Source organism: Uranotaenia lowii, chromosome 2 (assembly GCF_029784155.1).
Source record: "Uranotaenia lowii strain MFRU-FL chromosome 2, ASM2978415v1, whole genome shotgun sequence".
NCBI lineage: Eukaryota > Metazoa > Arthropoda > Insecta > Diptera > Culicidae > Uranotaenia > Uranotaenia lowii.
In genome coordinates this window covers 19,693,610-19,713,180 of record NC_073692.1, presented here as the reverse complement: position 1 = coordinate 19,713,180, position 19,571 = coordinate 19,693,610, and the positions used below count along the sequence as shown (strand labels likewise).

The window sequence follows — 19,571 nt, the reverse complement described above, 5'->3', positions numbered from 1 at the left end:
ACCTAACATAACCTTCCCAGCTCACGTGCTACACGAAAGCATACAAAACACGTGCTACCCAAGTTGCAAGCACAGATTAGGCAGAAGGAAACTAAACGTAAGTCATTTAATTCACTAAAATATAAGAACCTTTCGAACCAAAAGAAATCATTAACAATGTGGCAACTAATGTAGGACTTTCTATGTACCTAATTTTATCATTGAAGGAATTTATTAACGCCACCGAATAAAACAAGATATTGTCAAATAAAGGTCGTTTTAACAAATCGGAAAATTCAATTCCTCTGTCTGTCGCTCACGCAACAATTTTAATAAATTCGTTTACGATCGGGGGCTCATTCTGTCGGTATGTCTAACAAGCGGGGAACTGTGGAAGTGAGCTGCACTGTGTGCCGTCAGCCGGACGATAGTCGCATGGTAGCATGCGATTCATGTGAACTGTGGTTTCACTTCGCGTGTGTAAAGGAGGATTCAAGTGTTCAGGATCGGGAGTGGAACTGTGAAAAATGTCTTGTCGCAGCTAATCAAGTCCCAGCCGGCACATCAACACCAACTAACAACACCGGAGCGATACCAAAGTCGGGGCTCATGCCAACGGATTCGAGGCTGGAGGAATATGTGCAGCAGCAACTGTCAAAGCAGTTATCGGTCATGCAGGAGATGTTCGACCGAATGATGCGCGAAAAGGAAGAGCAACAGGCGAAGGAGCTCAACGATCAGCGAAAGATGTATGAGCAAAGGTTGAAGGATGCGGAGCGTAGAGTGATGGACCAAGTTTCTTCGAGGCCATGTGGTGGACCAGCAGCGGGTTCCAGGGTAGAACAAGCATCGCAAATGGCCAACGCTGGACCGATGAGAGGAGCTGTTCGTAGTCCGTCATCTGTATGGCCCCTAGGGTGCGCATCTGCGGCGAGCGCATCAGCCTATCATCAAGTCACCAGAGATGAAGCATTTTATGATGTTAGCCGAAATCAACCGTTGCCATGGCAAATAGGAGTTGGTCCTACAGCAAGCTCGACGACAAATCCACTGCCACAGGTGAATGTAGCTGAGTCAAGCCACGGCTACGATGTGCTCGCGCATGAGCTAAAGTTGCTGGAGGACAAACAAGCTTTGGAGAGAAAGCATTTGGAGGAGCGTCGTCAACTTTTGAATCGGCAATCAGTAATCGACGGAAGTGCGACTGGCGGTGGTGCCGGTTTGAATTCACAACCAACAACATTCCAGCCGAATGTCAGCAGCTTCAGTGGTACGATTGGTGGTGGTGCAAGACCACATGCTCAAGCAACGGCGTTCGAGTCAAACTATGGCGGTTCCTTCGGTGCGAATAGTTTCGGAATTGGATTTCATCCTCAAGCCAGGAGTGCCGGTGGTTTTGGTGGATACCCCATGTTGAGCCAGAATCAGATTTCAGCGCGCCACGTTTTGAATAAGGAGCTTCCCGTGTTTACCGGAAATCCAGAAGAGTGGCCTCTTTTCATTGCGAGCTTCGAGAGTTCAAGTCGAATATGCGGATTCAGCGACGAGGAAAATATGCTGCGGCTCCAGCGAAGTTTGAAAGGCAAAGCTTTGGAAGCGGTACGATGCCGTTTGTTGCATCCTCAAAATTTGGCAGGTGTGATCGAGACTCTGAGAACTCTTTTTGGAAGGCCCGAAGCTATCGTCTACACGTTCATACGCAAAATCCGAGAAATGCCAGCACCGAAGGAGGATAAGTTACAGACAGTCATCGACTTCGGCGTGGCTGTCCAAAACGTCTGTGCAGCCATTTCAGCTTCAGGTCTCGACGAGTATATGTTCGACGTAGCTCTCCTACAGGAACTAATAAGTAAACTGCCGACATCCATACGAATGAACTGGGCGTTCTATCGACAAGGACTGGCGAGAGTTACTCTTTGGGAATTCAGCGATTGGTTAGGAAAGGTGGCTACAGCGGCGAGCACCATAACGTTGCCATCGATTAATCCACCTAAAATTGAAAAGCGTGAAAGAAAGAATGAGAATTTTATTAATGTGCATTCGGAAGCCAGTGGAGGTTTTGAGAATCCTGTAAAAGAACGTTCGGTTACTGTTTCGAAGGCGAAAGGTTGCGTCGCGTGTTCAGGTGAATGCAGTGGTCTTGAACAGTGCCGGAAATTCCTTAAATTGGACATCGGGTCTCGTTGGACGATCATCAAAGAGCAGAATTTGTGCAGGAAGTGTCTGCGGAAGCATTTTGGTGCTTGTAAGGTGAAAGAACCATGCGGAAGAAACGGTTGCACGTACAAGCACAACAAGCTTCTCCATGACGATAAGCGCTACAGCAAGCCAGCGGCTTCTGAGTCAACAAAGTCTAGCAACGATAACTCGCCCTCGAATTCTACAACGCAGAGCTGCAACACGCATTCAAAGGCTACTCGGAGAGTTCTGTTTCGGTATGTGCCTGTGACAATCTATGGGAAGGGAAAGCAAGTGAATACCTTTGCGTTCCTCGACGATGGATCATCTGCAACTCTAATGGAGCACGGTCTACTGAAAGAACTTGGTCTGAATGGCACCCCTTATCCATTGTGTCTTGACTGGACTGGAGGCCAAAGTCGGGAAGAAAAGGAGTCGGTTGTGCTAGCTTTGAAGATTTCCGGAACAACCGAAGCAAGTGAAGTGTTCGAATTGTCGGAGGTTCATACGGTCAAGGACCTTTCTCTACCGAAGCAGTCAGTTTCAGTTCCGCAAATAGTGACGAAGTACGGTTATCTTGATGGGTTACCCCTACGGTCCTACGAAGGAGCTTCTCCACGAATCCTTATAGGGATGAACAACTGTCGCCTAGGAAGCTCTTTAAGAAGCCTTGAAGGAGATGAGAACGAGCCGATGGCATCCAAGACAAGACTTGGTTGGATATTGTATGGTCCCTGTACAGCGGAGTTTGGTGTTAACGAGTCAGACTATAGTGGTTACCATAGCTTCCACATTTGCCCGTGTAACAAAGATAGCGAGAAAGATGTTCATGAAGCCCTGAAGGAGTACTTCTCAATCGAGTCGATGGGAATCTATGGATCTTTGAGGTCACTTCTCTCTAAGGACGAAGAAAGAGCATTGAAGATTCTGTCTACCGAAACACGTCTAATTGGAAAACGTTACGAGACTGGATTGTTGTGGCGATACGATCAACCAAGGTTGCCGAACAGTAAAGGAATGGCTCTGAAGCGTCTAGCCTGTCTAGAAAAACGACTAAAACGAGAGCCTGAATTAGCAGCGGCGATGTCAGCAAAGATGTCCGAATACGAGGAGAAAGGTTATATTCGGAGACTATCGATCCAGGAAAAAGCGGAGAAGCATCCAAACGACTGGTATTTGCCGATATTTCCTGTTACGAATCCGAACAAGCCCGGTAAGATGCGTATCGTGTTCGACGCAGCAGCGAAAGTCAACGGAGTATCGTTAAACTCGTTCCTTCTTACGGGACCTGATCAGTTAGTATCCCTGTTAACTGTCCTCTTCAAGTTTCGTGAATTTCGCATAGCCGTCGTGGGAGACATCCGAGAGATGTTCTTTCAAGTAAAGATGAAACAGCAGGACCAGCGAAGCCAGATGATATTGTGGCCCAATACAGCTGCAGTTGATGATCCAGAGGTGTACGTGGTAACAGTGATGACTTTCGGAGCGGCATGTTCTCCAAGCAGTGCACATTACGTCAAGAACCGGAATGCTGACAGATTCGAGGAACAATACCCTAGGGCAGTTCAGTGTGTTAAGTACGAGCATTACGTGGATGACATGTTGGCAAGCGTAGAAACCGAAGAAGATGCGACGAAATTAGCTGAAGAAGTTCGATGGATTCACGCGCAAGGAGGGTTCGAGATAAGAAACTGGCATTCTAACTCAAGTTACGTTATCGAAAACTTACACGAAAAACCTACCGTGGAGAAAAACATGAGCTTCTGTCCGGAGATGTCAACGGAGAAAGTCCTCGGAATGTGGTGGGACACAACTACTGATACGTTCACGTTCAAGTTATCGCCGAAGCACGATGCAGAACTACTTTCCGGAGCAAGGATGCCAACGAAACGTGAAGTCTTGAGAACTTTGATGACTGTCTACGACCCTATGGGACTCATCGGTAACTTTCTCGTTTACCTGAAAATACTGCTTCAGGAGATTTGGCGTTCCGGTACCGGTTGGGACGATGAGATCAACTCGAGGTTGACCGAAAAGTGGTTGACATGGATTGAAGCGCTGCCGAATGTTCGTCAAGTTACTATACCACGCTGCTACCGAACTGTGACGTCCATCGAGTCAACCAACAGTGTGGAGCTGCATGTTTTCTGCGATGCCAGTGAAAATGGAATAGCTGCTGTTGCCTACTTTAAATTCCAAGAAGGAGATAAGGCGGAATGTGCGCTCATTGGATCAAAGACCCGTGTAGCCCCGTTGAAGTTCCTCTCTATTCCTCGTCTTGAGTTGCAGGCCGCAGTAGTTGGAGCACGCTTTGCCGATAGTATCGTCAAGTCACATAGAATGAAGATTACACGACGCGTTTTCTGGACTGATTCCCGTGACGTAGTGTGCTGGTTACGGTCTGATCATCGACGATACAGCCAATTTGTTGCGTTTAGAGTCAGCGAACTTCTTGATACCACACAAGTAGGAGAATGGAGATGGCTTCCAACTAAGCAGAACGTAGCGGATGAAGGAACGAAGTGGCAAAGATTGCCCAACTTTCAGCCGAGCAGTCGTTGGTTCCGAGGACCAGACTTCTTACGAGAACCCGAAGATTCGTGGCCTGGCGACGCTGGAGATCAAGGAGCGACGATGGAAGAGATCCGTGCTAGCGTTCTCCACCACCAAGGAACCAAACCACTGGTCATCGTTTTCGAACGTTTTTCGAAATGGCAACGACTTTTGCGATCTGTCGGATACTTACACCGTTACTTCATCAACTTCCAGAACACCGTTAGAAAAACCACCCTAGTGAGAGGCGCTCTGACACAGGAGGAGTTGAAGTTAGCTGAGAACACAATCTACCGATGTGTTCAGCAGCAGGCTTACTCGGACGAAGTTCGATTGATACGCAGTCGAGTACAAGGAGCTTCACCCTGGGAACGTACGCTGCCGAAATCCAGTGCTCTCTACAAACTAAATCCAGTCATTGATGAGCACGGTGTTCTACGAATGCAAGGACGTATTGGCGCCTGCGAATGGGCGGATGAGGCCACGAAAAACCCAGTTATACTCCCGAGGCAACATCACGTAACCAACCTGTTGATCGCTGACTACCACGCTAAGTACCATCATCAGAATCATCAAACCGCATTGAATGAGATTCGACTTAAGTACAATATTCCTCGCCTCCGCTCCGAACTTGATCGTGTTAGAAGGAACTGTCTAAGGTGTAAAATTCGCCAAGCTAGTCCAAAGCCTCCAGCTATGGGTAATCTTCCACCAGCCCGACTGGCAGCCTTCCAGCGACCCTTCTCGTACACCGGAATAGACTATTTTGGACCAATGACCGTGCTAGTTGGCAGGCGTACCGAGAAACGATGGGGAGTTCTTTTCACCTGCATGACCACCAGAGGCATACATATCGAGATCGCACATTCCCTGTCTACGGATTCCTGCATCTTAGCTCTGCGTAATTTCATCGCGAGAAGAGGTCCGCCTTTGGAGATCATCAGTGACCGTGGAACCAACTTCATCGGCGCATCGAGGGAGCTTCGTGAAGCACTGGCGAAGATCGACGAAGAACGTCTGAAAGTAGAATTCGTCAGCCCAGCTACTAAGTGGACGTTCAATCCTCCGGCTGCCCCACATTTCGGTGGCTGTTGGGAGCGTTTAATTCAGTCAGTCAAGAAGACCATGAACGACTTCGACCCCCCGCGTTTACCTTCAGACGAAATTTTACGATCCATGCTGATGGAAATTGAAATGATATTGAACTCAAGACCATTGACAGACATACCGATAGACAACGACAATGAGCCCCCCTTAACACCTAACCATTTTTTGTTGGGTTCTTCGAATGGTAGTAAGCCCCCGATCGTTTTCGACAATACACCGATTACTCTGAAACGATCGTGGACGATGGCACAACAATACGCTGATCTTTTCTGGAAGAAGTGGGTAAATGAATATCTGCCCACGCTGACGCGAAGGACCAAGTGGTTTCAACCCGTGAAGCCCATTCAGGAAGGAGACTTGGTGATGGTCGTCGACAATAACCTGCCGAGAAATTGCTGGCCAAGAGGACGTGTGATCAAAGCTGTTCCGGCGCATGATGGTCAGGTTCGTCGTGTTACTGTTCAGACAGTAAAAGGGCTTCTAGAGAGACCTGCTACCAAGGTTGCCGTGTTAGATGTCGGTGCAACAGGAGGTAAGCCACAGGGACAGTGACGTACCGAGGGGGAGTGTCACAACCGTCCGGAGTGAAGCACCTTTCACTAATAGCCACCTTGCCACTTGCCGTCAATCAGAATTTTGAATCACGAAATGTGATCAAAGTAACCGCAGGTCTTTACTTACGAAAAATCATAAGCAGAGCAAGTGTGCGAGTGAATTGTGTGCCGAGGTAAAATTGTGAAACGTTTAAAGAAATATTGTAATCAAATCCTAATTTTCCTAATTTAGTGAGTTAGCTTAGTTAGCTTCAAGCAGTTGTGAGTGGTAGAAACATTTGTTACCATAACTATTATATGTACTACCAATCAGGTAAATTCATGCAATGGCATATAGATAAATTATAACCTAACCTAACATAACCTTCCCAGCTCACGTGCTACACGAAAGCATACAAAACACGTGCTACCCAAGTTGCAAGCACAGATTAGGCAGAAGGAAACTAAACGTAAGTCATTTAATTCACTAAAATATAAGAACCTTTCGAACCAAAAGAAATCATTAACAATGTGGCAACTAATGTAGGACTTTCTATGTACCTAATTTTATCATTGAAGGAATTTATTAACGCCACCGAATAAAACAAGATATTGTCAAATAAAGGTCGTTTTAACAAATCGGAAAATTCAATTCCTCTGTCTGTCGCTCACGCAACAGAATATGTGTAAGTGTGTGTGTGATCTAGGCTGAATGAGAAGAGACTGGAAGATTGTGGTGTGCGTAAAAGAAGTCCTTATCCAACGGATGGAAAAAACAGTCATTCTTTCGACTACTTTGGAATAAGCAGTACGCGGATTTGAAAATAAGTTTGAAGGAATAGTGATTCGGATAGTGATCGTTATGGAACCTGTGAAGAAAGTGAAAGTTCACCACACTTCGCTGAACACATCTACGGCGCGAACCAAATTATCATCGCCAGGGAATACAGCTGTGATGCGGCCAAGTTTCCATTCGAGGGGGGGTCGGTTGTTGTCATGGAGGATAACGATCATGCCAGGTTTGATGTTCTCTTGCACGGATGTGTTCTTCTTCCGCACCTGAAGAGATGACAGATAGTTTTTGGACCAAGCTCTCCAAAAGTGCTCACGCATAAGCTGAACATGTTGTCATCTATTTAATCGTCCTATTTTCTCATCACAATAGGTAGGGCCTGATGGAGCTGTCAATTGTCGACCGATGAGGAAGTGTGCTGGCGAAATTACCTCCGGATCAGCAGGATCGTTGGAAATCGAATACAAGGGCCTGGAGTTGAGGATGGCTTCGATTTTACATAACAGAGTGGCCATTTCTTCGAAGGACAACAGAGTTGTACCGATGATTCGCTTGAGATGATATTTGGTGCTCTTTACAGCGGCCTCCCAAAGGCCACCAAACTCGGGAGCATTTGGCGGGATGAAATGCCAACCGATTTCTTTCGACTGGCAAAACCTATCGATTTTGCTGGCTTGCTGCTGATCTTGGAACTGCTGGTACAATTGATGGAGTTCGTTGCTGGCACCTTTGAAGTTGGTTGCATTATCGGAATGCAATTCGGCAACCATTCCTCGGCGGCTGATGAACCTCTCTAGGGCAGCGATGAATGCATCGGTCGTCAAATCTGACACCAATTCCAGATGGATTGCTTTTGTGGCCATGCACACGAACACCGAGACGTAAGCCTTGACCACCTTCGGACGATATTTACCTTGCTTCACTTGGATTGGACCAGCATAATCGACTCCGGTGATGTTGAACGGCGAGGAAAACACCACACGCTGCCTTGGCAATTCACCCATCAGTTGCTGGACGTTGGTTGGATTCACACGGAAACATTTGATGCATTGCCGTGTAACATTGCGAACGGTTGAACGGGCGTTGAGTAACCAAAATCGTTGTCGAAGCGCTGAGATGAGCCCACTCGGACCCACATGGAGAAGCTCAAGGTGCAAAGCTCGGACCAGTAGCTTTGTGACCGAATTGTTGTTTGGTAGGATGAGCTGGTGCTTTGATTCGTCGGGCAAGTTGGAATGTCGCAGTCGACCACCAACTCGAAGAAGACCGTCTGATAGGATGGGATTGAGAGCTGCTAATCGTTTGCATGGGACACCATTTTGGACTCGTTTGATTTCGTCGTCAAATTCCAAACGTTGAATGACACGAACGATGACCAACATGGAATTTCGAAGCTCGTCGATAGTCAAATGCGGATGCAACACACGTTCCTCTTTTGGCTTGCGGCGGTTGTTCAGATACCTCAACACCCAGGCGATAATTCGTTGCAGCCTTCGGAAACAGCTCACATCGGTGAAAACGTCCAACGGTTTTTGATTGGTTGCCAGAGTAGTCACCAAGTTGACTTTCAACTCCGGCAATTCATCATCGGAGATGTCTTCTAGGCGCTCTTCGATGAAAGTTGCTTCGGTCAGGAATTGTGGACCTTCCCACCACGTCGTATTTTGGCTCAGCGGGAACGGCAGTAGGCCTCTCGACACGATATCGGCTGGATTGAACTGCGATGGAACGTAATGCCACTGTTCTTGTTGGGTGTGAAGATTGATTTCAGCAATTCGATTGCGCACAAAAATCTCAAGTCGGTCGGGGTGTTTTTTGATCCAAGCCAAAACGATTTGGCTGTCGGACCAAAGTAGAACTTGGCGAAAATTGATGTCAATAAAGGAAACAATCTTTTACCGTATTTGTTTTCTCCCCTCGATCAGTGCTCCACCGTACCCGACAAAAACAAACACAAATCGTCGCCAGTGTATTGCTACCTCACTCACTCACACGCTCTCTCGCAACACTGGCAAAATTATCGGTGGGCCACCGTCCGTAAGCAGAACTCCGACAGGTCAAAACCAGTGCAACACCGTCCGAATAAACAAACAGTTTGACAGCACCTAGTGGTGCACCAGTGCAACACTAGTGCAACACTCGGCATAAACAAATACGGTATTTGTCACCAATTTGACTAGAAGTACTGCAGCACACAATTCTTTCCTTGGGATGGACAATTCGTGGAGGGGGGCGACTTTTGATTTGCTACTCAGCAAGCGAACCTTACAGGAACCATCGGGAAAAATGCTTCGTATGTAGACACATGCACCATATGCTACCATAGAAGCGTCGGCGAAACCATGCAGCTCGTAAGCCACAGCGTCGTTGAATGTCACTTGGCGGGGGATTGCAATTTCGTTTAGGTGAGAAAGTGACTCTCGGAGGTCGTTCCAATGCTTGAGGCTGTCGTTGTCGAGATGATCGTCCCAATCCAACTTCTTTCGCCAAAGTTGTTGAACTAGGAGTTTGGCGGTAACGATGGTTGGTGATATTAATCCCAATGGATCGAACAATTTGGCGATTTCGGAACACACAATTCGTTTCGTGGTGGGCTGCTTTTCGTTCACTGTCGGGGGAGTGCATCGGGCAATTAAAAGTTGATCAGTACTAGGCACCCACAGTACGCCTAGGACCTTAATCGCTTCGTTGATGTCGAATTCGTCGTAACGTTTGGTGGTTTCTTGCTCATTCACCGGGATGTGCTCGAGCAATTGTGTTGAGTTGGAGCAAATATAATTGAAATCAATATTCACCACACTTATTTTCTTCATATAATGAGAAGGCGACACCATCAGCATCCTCTAGCGGACAAAATGGAAGCACTAATTCGAGAAATTCGTCTAACTTGTGAATAGCGTGTATTCCGACTCGACTTGATCAGGGATGCCAGTTATGATAAATGAAATTGTTTGTTTCTATTCTTGCACGCAAAATAATTTTCACTTAAAAAATAAGTGACATCTTTAGTAAATTCTCGCCATACGTAATTTTATTTGAATTTTAAGTGATGGGTCAAGTGAAATTCACTTAAGTGACCGGTCAAGTGAATTACTGCGGTTACTGCGGATAGTGCGACTTCTAAATCTTCCCGGCTGCAAACCAGAAAATCTGCCCAGTTCAACCCACAAGCTGCAAAATGATAACACCTTTAAATAACTTTTTCTTACATCACGTTTAACACAAACTACCACCAAAATCGCCTAGAGAAGAATTGATGGGAAACTCCAAATCCAGCATAAGCTTTAAACGCTGCTCTTCAGAATTTGCCATTTTGAACTCTGAAAATAAACACAATTACAACCCGACATTCAATTGAAATTCAAGTGATGAGGAAGTGAATATTTTTTCTCACTTCAAATTCAAGTGACGACTGAAGTGAATGTGGATGAATTCACTTGAAATTTAAGTGACTGCCAAGTGAAATGTTTATGTCGCACTTGATTGAAAGAAAATCACTGGATCCTTGTTTTTAAGTGAAAAATCATGTGTATTTTAAGAGTGAATTTGGGTTCAGTGTGCACCATAAAAATTTCAGTAAATCAACAAACAAACTAAAAGGAATTTAAGATAATATCTCCATTCCATACTTGTAAATATTTCTGAACAAAATATGGTGCGGAGAAATTACTTTCAATCACCTTCCTTATTTAATTGTTTCAAAAGATACATAGATTTGGATGCGCATAAAGTCTTTTTTAAGAAAAGGATTTTAAATTCAATTGGTCAGAATAGAAAAAAACTGCTTAACTGTTTATACAAATTTTGCTAACTAATAATAGTTAAAGAAAAAAATATTTACGTAGAAATATCGTTATTTTCTCTTAACTAGATGACGGGTGTCGGTTTTCAATTTGGCAAAAAATGGGTTTTTTAAACGATTCGTATTTAAGCCGTATGAGCCGTTTAAAATAAAGAATTTACAAAAAAAAAGATGGTACTGTAATGGTCTCACGCTGGATGCTTCTTGTTGATATTTGAACATTTTCAAACAAATTGGTTTATCATTATCAAACTATAAAGTTTGTTAGAACATTTATCAAATCTAGATCTCAGGTCAAAGGATATTATACCGAGCTTTTATCCAGCAATATCATGACAATAATCTCCTTTAAATGTTCATAATTAATTAATTGATAAAAAAATCAATGCTAACAAATCGTTTCCGAAATGCCAGTGCTCCAAAAAAAGGCTAACAACTAATATCCATGTTTTCTGATAATGGACTTGAAATTATGCCTAAGAAACTTGTGACATATCTTCTGAAAAACATGAAAGAAGAGAAGGCTGGTGGTGCGAATTTTGAATTCATTTCTTAAATAAACGGAATTTTGTTTATGTGTTCCTAAACTAAACATGAAAGTGATGAAAATATGTTCGGATGGCATCCCTGATCAGCATTTGACAGCTCCAGATTAACATTTTGAAAGGGCACAAATTGATTTTTTTAATAATGAAACAAATGTGTACAACAGAATTGTTTTTTCTTTCATATTTAAACCAATTGTACTGAAATAAATAAAAAAAACTCTTTCGATTCTCAATTAATAATCGGAATGCGATATATTTCTAAATGTTTTTCTATCATTTATTTGTGCACGTGAACGCAAAACAAAAATCTAAAAAAATAAAAAATCAAAGCTGAAAAAGTTTCACAGAAACGATTATCAAGGAGAAAACAAAATTTAAGCACTTTTTTTAATTAACACGAAAATTGTGTGCACATTAAGCATCAAGTCATTTGTTATTCCCAAGAAGGAAAAATTCTGTTCCCGCCATGGAATGTGACGAAATTAAATGAAAATTCATCTCAGGTTCCGAATGGCATTTATATTGGTTTTGAAATGAAACATTTATTATTTTTTACTATTACAAAACAAATGATAATCCAAAACACAAAAAAAAACTATTTAAATATAACTAGGAAAAATTTATAATAATTTGAATTTTTGAATTTCTATTTTTTATTTATTTATCTATATTTAATTTTCGTCTCTTAGCTAAGCTTTTAAAATTTGTATTAAGCTTCCGCTTATTTTGATTTGCCGTTTTGTATGACATATTCTAGCTAACGGATCGTTGTTAAAAACTCGAAATGAAGACAAAGATGAAATAAATTTTATGGAATTCGATTTAATGAAACTAAAAGGCGCAAATGTTTGATTGAGAATACGTAGTTTGTTTGTTTACTCGTAAAGTGCTGGCGGAAATTTGCAATGCAAAAGTCTAAAATCTGTGCTGGCAGATTTCATCGCGAATGTCGTAAATCAATTTATTTTTAGTTATTTATGAAGTCATAATAAATTAGTCATTTATAACGAATGCTTAACCTAAAAGTTTTAGAGTCTAATAACATTCTCATTTCATTCTTTCTTTTTTAAACTTTGCGTCAAATCGATAGTAATATTACAATCACGATGTTTAAGAGTATCAGCAGCGGTCAGGTGTCAAAGCTATAATAACACTCATTTTTGACACTTGCTCTTTGGTATGTATTGAAAAAGCAAGCCTATGGCTCCTGGCCTGAATACCGACAAGGTCCTGATTTGACAGGTGCTAAAGTGTTTAGGAAAAATTTCAAAAGAAAATAGCAACATAAAACAACAACACCTATCGGAGCGTTACCAGTGGCAAAAATGGAAACCAGTTAAGCACTTACCGGTGCGCAAATGAGCTGCTAAAACCAAAAAAAGGACCTTGTATGTGTCCCCGGTTAACACCTTCGATAGCACTTACCGCTGCCGATGCTTTAAGGGTTTGGATAACGTTTTAAGAATTGTAAGAATATGCACTGTTAATAATTCATATTTATTCAAAAAGTACTCATTTTACTTCCGCCTTTTCGATATGCTACGACACACTTTTTGCGATTGTCAATTGAAAAATCAGGACACCTGGCATCTCTGATCAAAGCTCCGAAAAAATTCACAGTGTAATACTTCCATTTCTGTCGCCAGATAGCGCTATTCGTGTCTCCCGATTTCTCGTTAAGTGGTGTATATCGGTTCTAGTATATCTGGTTGGAGCACCATTTGTGGACAGGAAAACCACCCTTCAGCAGAATGGCCTTCAGTTGTCGTTGGATTTCAATCACCTCGTCGATGTTGTCGGAACCAGACATGATATCACATGATATCGTCAACATAGCAATCATAATATGTCTTAAGATGTCAGCAGCTTTGGGAAACTTGTCTCCCTCGTCGTCGGCGAGTTGTATCAAGCACCTGGTTGCTTGAAACGGAGCTGATGCGGTTCCATAGGTGACGGTTGTCAACTGTAGAACCTGCAGGGTGTGTTTCGGGCAGTGTTCCGAATATCACTCAATTCTCATGAGAGACACTGAAACGTTTTCAACAGCGAAAGCAAAACCTAAATTGTCGGTTGGTTTATCTCCCAGTGGGGCAAAGATTGTGTTCGACAGCGCTGCTCCGAGAATCAAAGAAATAAAATTTGAAAGAGAGACGTTTCTTCTCCAGTTGGAATTCTCCACTGAGTGAGGAGCTACCTGATTTTCAGTTTCTTTTTTCAGTCAATAACTTTTCTTGCTCAATCACTCACTCACTCACTCATTTACTGATCGATGATCGAATGCTGTCTGCCTGATACATCTTGCTTTGTTGTTGCTGTTGTTGGGGAGGATTAAAATAGCCATTCAAACACGCAGGCAGTACATATGAACATATGTTTCTGCCGCTTTGCCAGAAAGTACGCAGGCAGTATTAACCGATGCAAGGCCGCATTGATTGAGTTTGAGTGAGTGAGTGAGTGAATTTTCGAATTGGATCTTGTATCAGTAAGTGTCTCAATCACTTCTGATACACCAGGTAGTGAGCTTGAGAGATCGACTTAGATGCGAGTCCGCTCTCGCTTTTGAATCTTGTTTACATTGACTTCGCATTGTCGCTCTGCCGATTCTCTAGGGAACAACAGGCAGCAGCAATCGGCTTTGAATGTTTCCAACTAGAAACCTATCATGAGCGTTTCTTCCGAGTGATTTTCGGAAGACTGGTTTCGGGTTTTCTCTCCGCAGAAAATACGTTGATAGCCAGTGTCGTCGGGATGCACTCGTACTTGTCGGTACATTTTGGCGATGTCAGCCGTTAAAACGTAACGATGTTTGCGGAACCTTAGCATAATGCTAAACAAGTCGTTTTGAACCACTGGGCCGACGGTGAGGACGTTGTTCAGGGAAAGACCAGACGGGGATGATTTGGCGCTTCCGTCGAACACCACTCTGCACTTTGTGGTGGTGCTGTTGGGGCGAAGTACAGCGTGATGTGGAAGATAATATTTTCCACGCTGGGGCGGGTCGTCGGCTTCGTTGATCGTTTGGCAGTGACCAAGTAGTTGATATTCACGAATGAATTCAACATACTGTGACCACAATTCGGGATTTCGTTGCAAACGATTTTCCAGCATAAAAAATCTTTTCAATGCTAGATTTCGGCAGCTGTCCAGCTCGCTAAATTTGAAATACTCAGAGCACGGCTCCATTTTACTCAGACATCGCCTTTTGTATGACGCAGCTGTCGCTTGATCTAAAACGACTCAGTTTTTCCGAGTAGAGGCTACTCAGACGACGCGAAAATTGGCACTCATCAAATTCGAGTGCTTGTAGGCGACAACTGAGTAAATGTTGATCAGTTTGTTCAAGGCCTTCCATCACTTGTCGGTTTTGTCAGCAATAAACATAGAACTAATGGAATTTCTAATGGTAAATATGAACTTTTAATAACAATTTATGAACAAACAGATAATTTTGATTTTATTACAGGGCACTATAATGGAAAATACCCTCATCTGTGGATATAGCAATCATTCTCGGATGTGCACCAGCAGCAGCGAGGCAAATTACAAAGAAAAAGCAGCATCTGTGAATATTAAATTTAAGATGTCTGGAAAATATAATAGTATATTCCAAAATATTTTACTGTTTTCATTATTTGATTCTAAATCATTATTAATTTAACTGGTTTGACTATTCCTATGTCAAAGAAACGGCCAAAATTCGCTCCAGAATGATTCGCGCATTCTGAGTAACCCCGACTCAGTTGTCGCGAAAAGGGCTGTTAGTCAGTTCTGAGTAAAAGCCGTTTAGTCAGAACTGAGTAAGTGCGGTTTTGGCGACAACTGAGTAACCGTCACTCTGAACTGAGTAGCTGAAAGTTAGCGAGAGCTTGTCGGCATTTGGTTTCAACGGCAATCGAACGGTGTACCTACCGGAAACATCACGAGTGTGGGTGGCAACAAAATGTTCCTCACATTGCTGCTCTTCGGCTGTCGTTTTCGGAGCGGTTGGAACTTCTTCAAGTTCCCAGAATCTGGTGATGGAGTTTTCGATGGATTCCACCGAGGCTAGTTGGGCATATTGGATAGGCTCATAGTTGGATTTCGATGTAAGGGTACCAGTCACAAGCCAACCAAGGTGTGACTCTCGGAGTTCGGGTAAACAGGGATCCAGTATGAGGTGGCCAGTCTTGAGGATGTTGAAAAAGAGCGCTGATCCAATCAGTAGATCGATTTTGTCGGGCTTGAAGAAATTTGGATCTGCTAATTGGACACCATGGAGGAAATCCCAATCAGTGATGTCGATGTTGTTTGATGGAATCGGACCAGTCACTTTCGGGATGACTAGACATTCTAGCTCGGTGCGGAAATCACTACAGCGTGATTGGAGGTGAACCTTGACGAGATGGCGGGCGACAGTTTTTATTTTGTTGATGCCACCGATTGGGACTTCGACCTTTCGTTTCTCGAGACGCAGCGTGCTGGCCAGCTGATCGGTGATGAAATTTACCTGGGACCCACTGTCAAGTAGAACTCGGCAGGTTTGGGGTTGGTTGTCGTTATCCAGGACGTGAACGACAGCGGTGAGCAACAACACTGTTTTGGGAGAAGCAGTGTAATTGCATGGCATGGACGAAACGGTGGGTTGTTGTGCGGCTTGAGAAGGGGCATCGATTTGGGTGGTGGGTGTAGCCATCGGTTTTGGTTGTTGTTGTTGTTGTTGATCTTCGTGGAGCTGAGTGTGGTGTCGCTTACCACACTTCTGGCAGTTCTTGGTTGATGGACAATCCTTCGAGCGATGACCCTTGGTTAGGCAATTGTAGCACACTCCGGAAGCTCGAACCTTTTCCATTCTTTCGGCACTGGGTAGAATGGACAGCTTGTTGCATTGGAAATTTCGGTGCGGGCCATCACAAAACGCACATTGGATGGACGGTTTGTCGAACGCTGCGGTTGCCGTTCGTCCGCTGATTGAGGACCTTCGGTTGAGTTTGTTTGGTTGTAGATGGTTTCGGAATTGGGATCGGGCAAACGGATTCGCATCGTTCCAACACTTGGCACTGGCCTTTCAGGAATGCTATCGTTGTTCGGTACTTCGGCAACTCTCCGGAATTGAGTGATTGTTCCCACACCTTTCGCGTCGATGGATCCAACGCTGACGTCAGCAAGAAAACGATCACCAATTCGGACACTCCGGTCAGTTCTTGCTGCAAATATTCCAGACACTCCACATGCTTGGTGCACTCGTCGAGAAGGTTCCTTAATTCCTTGTAGGATTCGGATGTCATCTTTTTCAGCGACAGCAAGCCACGGATGTGCGTCTCGACGATGATGCGATGATTTTCGAATCTCTCGGTGAGGATTCTCCATGCGTGTGCGTAGTTCCCATCGTTGATCGTTTTTGCGTCCAGAACGCCAGCGGCTGCTCCGATGAGCGCTTTGTCCAGGTGGTACAGCTTTATCGCATCGGAATCTCGCGACTGAGCCATCAAATCCTGAAACATCGCTTTAAATTTGGGCCAATTGGTGTACTCACCGTCGAATGTCGGGAATGGCGCTTTCAGCGGCTGTTGGTGCACGATGACTTGCGGATGTGGTGGAGGATGTTGATGGTCGATGATTTGGGCTTCGATGCTGGCGGATGTCCAATCGTACAGCTGCTCGAAGCGGATGTAGTTTTCCTCTTGTGAGGTTAGGAGAGAAAACAGAGTCTTGGTACAGCTCATACTCGGAGGAGAAAGGCAAAATTTTTCATTCCATTCAACCCAAATTCTCAAAAACTCCATGGTTCATTGGACAAGATATGGATGGCAGAGACATTCGTCTCTTGAACCGTCTAATGACCACTCACGACTACTCGAAGTACTGGCTGGCGAGGATGAAAATAGTTGAGGACGCCAATTGCGAAACTTGTTCAGTACCAGAAACGGCAAACCACATAATAATAGAATGTCCCCGGTTCACATCTCTAAGATTACAATACGATTTCAACGGATTATATTCAAACATTCAAGATATCTTCAAGTCAAAGACAATTATGCACTATAAGGAAATCGTAGAATTTGTACGCAAGACAAAGATTGAATTATAAATCGTACCGACAAAGTATAACAGGGCATATAGTCTAAGCCACTGGCCCTTACACCCCCTGGACTGCAGCCCAAACAGCCACAGTCCATGCAGCAGAGGTGCCAGGTCGTTTTGTCAAAAATCAGGACACCGCGAAGAAAAAATCAGGATTTTTCAGGACACCACCAAATTGGTAAAAACAAAATGCAGTTCTGCTGAGATTGCATAACTAAAGGCGAAATATAGATGCTGAAGACGCCTCGAATTATGCAACTGAAGCGAGAACAACCTTGGCTGGCCAGCAGTTAATATCGAAAAACCTCATTTAAATGTCATTTGAATCAAAGAATCTTATTGGTTCAACTGGTTAAACTATTTTATTTAAGATTTGTTTGATGTTCTCATCATTTCACAATAAATTTAGATATGATTTGGATATGTTTTAAAAATCAGGACAAATCAGGACATTTTAAGGGCCATTTTTCAAAAATCAGGACAATTCAAGCGTTTTTGAAAAATCAGGACGGTCTCTCGCAAATCAGGACAAATCCTGATAAATCAGGACACCTGACACCCCTGCCATGCAGAAGTAGAAAGAAGAAGAAGAAGAAGAGGTTAGGTCTTCGGCGGGTAACAGGGCGACTATTTGGCTGTGGAAATTTGAGAATTCACCGTATGCTGCTTCCAGTTTTCGGGTGTAAACTTTCAGCTGCGGTAAATCCAGGAGCATTCCCTTCACTGCGCTGTGGATTCTGGCTACCTTTTGGTACACTTGTTGGCGTTGGCGGAACAGTGAAGAAAGCTGCTTCATTGTTTCGGCGTCGACAGCAGCGACCGGCTGCTCGGAAGATTCAAGCGGTACCATCGGATTCGGGAACAATGTTTGAGTTGATCACGTGGGGACTCGGAACCGTCGCTTTGGAGGTTATGTTCGTTCGGATTCGGAAAACCTAGGAAGTCGTTCGTTTCGTCGGGATCTGTTCTGGCGGAACCTTTCGGGGGCGTTCTGTTGAGCGGCATCTTTCCTTCGGTTCAAATCCGGTTCGAAACAGGACCAATGTTCGGGCGGTGAACAAAGTGCGGGTGGACTGTATTAGGTTGGATTAGCGTGGGCGTCGGACGATTTCGGGTCGGGAAATTCTTCGGGCGGATTTGGGTCGAATTGATTGAATTCCTTCTATTGGAGAGGACGGTTCCACTTCGAGTAATAAAACGTAAATTTACTCAAACAACTTTGACTTTAATAATAAGAGAAACAAATTTGCGATGTGAATCGGATGAAAAATTTTCTCTAACTGACCGTTATTTTTCGCTCGTGTTGCCAGTAATTTTCAACGGTCTTTTATGTCGACTTCTTCCGTGCTGGCAGATTGTCAGAAACGGAACAGAGACATAAGACCTGAGACATGAGGTCTAAGGTCTCAAGTCTCAGGTCTCATGTCTCAAGTCTCATGTCTCTTGTCTCAGGTCTCAGGGCTCAGGGCTCAGGTCTCAGGGCTCAGGTCTCAGATCTCAGATCTCATGTCTCAAGTCTCAGGCCTCATGTCCCAGGTCTCATATCTCACGTCTCAGGTCTCATGTCTCTTGTCTCAAGTGTCAGGTCTCAAGTGTCATGTCTCAGGTCGCAGGTCTCATGTCTAAAGTCTCATGTCTCAGGTCTCATGTCTCATGTCTGTTGCCTCAGGTCTCAGGTTTTAGGTTTCATGTCTCAAGTCTCATGTCTCATGTTTTAAGTCTCATGTCTCTTGTTTTAAGTTTCATGTCTCTTGTCTCATATCTCCAATCTCGAGTCTGAAATCTCAAGTCTCATGTCTCTTGTCCAATGTCTAATGTCCATTGTCTCAGGTTTCATGTCTCTTGTCTAATGTTTCAGATCACAGGTCTCAGGTCTAAGTTCTAAATGTCATTGTCATATCATTACATTCATGTGCTCCCTGTCCTAACTTCAAAAGTTTTTTTTACACGGATTTCCGCAATTAGCACGGTTTTTTACGGGGTTTTCAGGAATCAACGCGGTTTTTTTACGCGGTACG

At 44.0% G+C, this 19,571-nt stretch overlaps 2 protein-coding genes across 2 annotated transcripts; one reads left to right on the top strand and one right to left on the bottom strand.

The window, feature by feature from the left end:
* The first annotated feature begins 348 nt into the window (after nt 1–348).
* LOC129741137 (uncharacterized) lies at nt 349–6,369 on the top strand. The gene has a single exon (XM_055732841.1). It carries the CDS (start codon nt 349–351, stop codon nt 6,367–6,369), a length of 6,021 nt encoding a protein of 2,006 aa, XP_055588816.1.
* An 869-nt stretch (nt 6,370–7,238) lies between these two features.
* Nucleotides 7,239–18,703, bottom strand: LOC129741136 (uncharacterized). The gene is made up of 8 exons (XM_055732840.1): nt 18,153–18,703; nt 16,393–17,160; nt 15,403–16,331; nt 14,254–14,498; nt 13,234–13,465; nt 9,413–9,751; nt 7,575–9,001; nt 7,239–7,409 (listed from the first exon to the last, which is right to left on the bottom strand). Exons 1-8 carry the CDS (start codon nt 18,401–18,403, stop codon nt 7,239–7,241), a joined length of 4,362 nt encoding a protein of 1,453 aa, XP_055588815.1. The 5' UTR covers nt 18,404–18,703.
* Between the last annotated feature and the right edge of the window lie 868 nt (nt 18,704–19,571).